Source organism: Lygodium microphyllum, chromosome 13 (genome assembly GCF_053477565.2).
Source record: "Lygodium microphyllum isolate KBCC chromosome 13, Lygodium_microphyllum_v1.1.10, whole genome shotgun sequence".
NCBI lineage: Eukaryota > Viridiplantae > Streptophyta > Polypodiopsida > Schizaeales > Lygodiaceae > Lygodium > Lygodium microphyllum.
Genome location: NC_141147.1, coordinates 100983960 through 100988283, shown reverse-complemented (window position 1 = coordinate 100988283; position 4324 = coordinate 100983960). Strand labels below are relative to the sequence as shown.

At 41.5% G+C, this 4324-nt stretch overlaps 1 protein-coding gene across 1 annotated transcript; it reads right to left on the bottom strand.

Annotated features, from left to right (window-relative positions):
* Positions 1 to 790: 790 nt before the first annotated feature.
* On the bottom strand, positions 791 to 3529 carry LOC148026975 (triacylglycerol lipase OBL1-like). Its single transcript, XM_087690365.1, has 4 exons — positions 3142 to 3529; positions 2142 to 2344; positions 1840 to 1945; positions 791 to 1626 (listed from the first exon to the last, which is right to left on the bottom strand). The coding sequence occupies exons 1-4, from the start codon at positions 3527 to 3529 to the stop codon at positions 791 to 793; spliced, it is 1533 nt and encodes a 510-aa protein (XP_087546491.1).
* Positions 3530 to 4324: the final 795 nt, after the last annotated feature.

Below are 4324 nucleotides of genomic sequence, written 5' to 3'. Positions count from 1 at the left end.
AAGAGCCATTTTAGTTTACAATCCATATTGGATGAATTTAAGTTTGGTTTCAAAAGTAAGAGTTAGTCTAGATTACCATGTGCATTTCCTACCATATCTTCTTATACATTAGGTATGAGCCCACATCTAGCTACTACTAGGAATTATCCCATGTCAATAAGTGATTTTTTCCAAATCATGCCTTTTCAAATCCAAAGAATCGAGTAATAACTTGACTCCCCATTCCATAGCCCTAACACTTGAGATTCAAGATTAGTAGCATTGTCAATAGGATGTTATGAGGGTCTTCAACTAATTGAATGCACCATAAACATCAATCTAGAAGCAACAATCAATGCTAAAAGTCCTAATAATATTTGAAAATGGTTCTCTTTCTTGAAAATTTGACGACAATTTGTAACTAGTTCATTGTTTGCTTGGTGTCCCTAAATGATTCTATTCAAGCACAAAAGTCCAGTGGTGTTTTCTAAATAGTTTATTGTTTGTTTAGTCCATAATAAGTGATTCTATCATTTCTAAGAGTGCACCCACATGTAGACCTGCCAAACATTTCAAATATCAATAAGGCTGGGTTCACATTGAGCAACAGAAGGAAAAATGAAAGGCACAAGTCAAGGTTTCATTGTGTGGCATGCCCTTTTTCTCTCCGACTTACTGAAATTATAGTCACCTTTACTTTCAAATACAAGTAGTGAATAAATGTGTGACACGACTCTAAGCATAAAATCCCAAAGATGGCAAAACCTATGGAAATGCCACACAGAAGTGATGATCAAGGTGAGTCTCAAATTTAGACAAAATGAAAAGAAGATGGAGGAGATACCCGTTCTCGGTAGAAGCTGTCAAAGTAGTAGCAACAGTGCCCGCAATGCTTAAACCCAAATATTGTATTGTCAAAGGGAATCCTAGGCACAATATCATTGCAGTACACTATCCTGTAGTAGTCAACACTCCAGGCTGCCATGCTTTTGTTCATGAAGTTGGCAAAGGACTGGTCACCCACCCGCGGCTGCCCAAAAGTGTGAATAGCAGAAAGCCTGTGCAGCATGCCATTCTCCTCCTTTTGCTTGTTTTCCTTGAACATCAAGAGACCTGCAAACACCACTGCCAGTGCCCCTCCTAAACTGTGCCCTGTAATCACAAGCTTTGCTTTTGGATGCTGCTGCAGCAAATATCCCAGGTCTTCGCTGATCATATCAAACGCTATATTGGAGCAGTCGTGAAACGTCGGTGTCGTGGCGGCAGATACATCTTGCCTGCTGCCATTGACAAAGGACATTGTGGGTGTTTCAGCATGCAGTAGACTATCATCGAAGTCAAGGCCTGTCAATCGTGCTTGAATGCCTAGGAGCTTCTGATTCACCCATGTGTGGCTCTTCATGCAGTTTTCTGCGAATTTTACCAATGACGGTTCCTTCTTCCTGTTCACAAGCCCAAGTGCCTCCAGGAAGCCCATGTGAATCCTACCCAACTCTGGAGCAACCTCGTACCAAGAAAAATCAAAGTCTGTGCTCCAGTCATCCGTATTGAATGGCTCGGTGCCTCGAAACGCCAAAACCACGAACTCTGCATCCTCAGGCTTGTCTGAGAATGTGAAGGCTTGTGTTGTATTACGTTGTGCATAGTCTGGAAATTCAGCAGGCTCAGAAAAATCAGCGAAGTTTATGACCAACATAGTACATCCAAAGTTGTGATACATTAACTCCATAAACATATTACTATGACAGTCAATGTGATATATAAGACTGCATGCCACTAACACATAATCTGCATATACATATTACTATGTCAACTGTGATACATGGAAAGTTCTGCACAACAATGTTACAATTCATAAACCTGTTACTGCAGTTCCAGTTAGTAAACAAGAATTGGCTTGAATTATAAGATTCTTGGGATGAGATGTTATACCGTTCCAGCAGCTGTAAAATTTTTGGAAACACATCTGCATGCACACAAAATTTGATCCTGATCAGACTCGCATATGAATACACCAAACTTACTCATCACAACAATATGGGACTTCATACACACACAACTTAAAGTTTCAGATGGCTACACTGTACACTTTTATCTGATTGACGTTCAAATGCCTGAGAGTGATTTTGTATGTTGCATCATATGATGCTAAGATTGCTTACATTCCATCGATTAGTCAAAACATCTTTCTGTACAGCTTCTGACTCGTATGCCAACTTAGATGCCATGATACACAGGTCAATGAACATCTTTGAATTGAATTCCTTGAACTTTGCTGTCGCATCTATGAGATCCACCCTTGGATCCAACCAACCAATGGCGGAGTAGTATGATGGCGAGTCTTTCGGAGGAAACCATATGATATCTTCCAAAACAACAGGGAGCGACAGTCAGATAACAGTGTTGATTTGTCAGATTAGTAATTAATATTAGAGAGCATTTCTGCCAGTTTAGCAGTTGATATTGATATGGAATCCAATCAGGTAATCTATACATCAAACACATAATGACACCATAACTTAGACAAAACAAAGAGACTGCAACAATGAACACAGATTGCTTATAAAAGACCAACATTTGTGATTCATCTGAGAGAAGATATAGCTATTAGATAATACAGCCTCTAGCTTGCCATGCACTTTGAATAGCTTAGCGCTATCGGTGTGTGTTTATTATCATGAGACATTGAAATTATAAAACCCTTAATTGAAAGGAATAGAAGTAATCTCAAACAAATGGATAAACTCTGGAGCAACAGACATGCCTGGCAATTTTAATGGATACTAGTGGTTCTTTGGGGCAACTCAAAAGCAAACGAACTAGCTAGATATCCTGCGTGGTAGTTAGCAAAGCAAACCTCAGGAAGCTGGTCATGATATTTGAGAGTAGTTTGGGGTATCTCAAATGCAAAGAACTAACCAGATATCAAGGAGAATGCCTGATACAAGTTAGCAAAGCAAGGCTAATTATAAACACAGATTTAGTTACTCAAATGAAAGAGCAGCATGCAAACTGCAGAAAGAACTGCTTGAAGGCCAGGGATGAAGGGGGTAGCAAATATAAACACAGACACAGTCATGGAAAGGAGAAGCCTTATCTCTAATTTGTAGATTAATCATCCACGAACACTGTTGATCCTACCTTGTGGTATAACACACGTACCTTGGCCAAATACGAAGCTGAAAAGGATGCCGAGGAAGCCACCATTGATAAAGTAGAAGTTGAGAAACCATTCGATGGCGGCACCAAGCAGGCGCAAAGGGAACCGAAGAGAGTGGAGGAGCTGAAGTAAGATGAAGGAGAGCCTGCATTGCCACATGCCTGCAAGCTTGCGAGTCAGCCTTGCAGAATACGAGTACAACAGCCCATTGGGCACGCCTTCATGAATAGGAGACAGGGCCTTCCATGCCTTGCTCCATGGCCCCAACGTCTCAGTAATGAGCATAAAGGGCCGACGAGCCGCACCATCACCACACGTATTGTGGCCCTCATGCTGCTGATCCGGGGCATCACTGTCCCGATCATAATGTCCAAATCCATGTTCCTCCATTGCCTCCAGTACTGATATCAAGTAGCTAGTTTGGATAGTTTAATCCAAGCTTATAATCCCCACCTGACAGCTTAGAGCAACCGTGTGATTTTGAGTTGATGATTGATCTCTTCAAAGATTTCTGAGAGCTGATAAACAAATTCTTTCTTGCAACGTCCGATCAATCAAGCAATCTGGCTTTGCAGAATCATTGGCTTATCCCTGTCGTTAATCATACTATCTAGCAGGATTACGCCAAGTTTGCTTTGATCCTTGTTCATCTAGTAATATGGGCAATCCGGAACCTGTTCTTAAGTATATGGGTTTTCTGAGCCTGCAGCAGAATTTGACCCAGTAGGTACAAAAGTACCATGGAAGGAAAGGCCGCCGTGTTCTAATTAGAAGCTGGAAAATGTCAAATTTTCCGTAGCCTGCCAACATCATCAATGGATGCGTCCTCATTTCCATATGTGATTTGACGTCGTCGAATTCTGAGATTTGTGATGGATGATGACTATCGCCTTCCTTGCAAGCCACCGACCAGCAGATTGTGTGTGATTTTTATGTACTGATCCTGATCATCTTCCTTGCAAGCCACCGACCAGCAGAATGTGTGAGGTTTTTGTGTTATCCTGATATTCATCTTCCTTGCAAGCCACCCGACCAGCAGCAGCAATTCATTGCATAGGTATCTATGAAGTCTACTGGGCTTATGTTCACGTATTCGCATAATGATTATGAGCGTGGATCTATCTCGAATTTCGAGACACGCAACTAAGGTGAACCCCCACGTGAGACCGACCCGGTCAAGCAAAG

Coding starts and splice junctions, on each gene's coding strand:
- LOC148026975 (XM_087690365.1), bottom strand. CDS start 3,529: ATGGAGGAACATGGATTTGGACATTATGATCGGGACAGTGATGCCCCG. Junction 1,946..2,141: donor TTTTGACTAATCGATGGAAT/GTAAGCAATCTT, acceptor GTGTGCATGCAG/ATGTGTTTCCAAAAATTTTA. Junction 1,627..1,839: donor AACTGGAACTGCAGTAACAG/GTTTATGAATTG, acceptor CTGAATTTCCAG/ACTATGCACAACGTAATACA.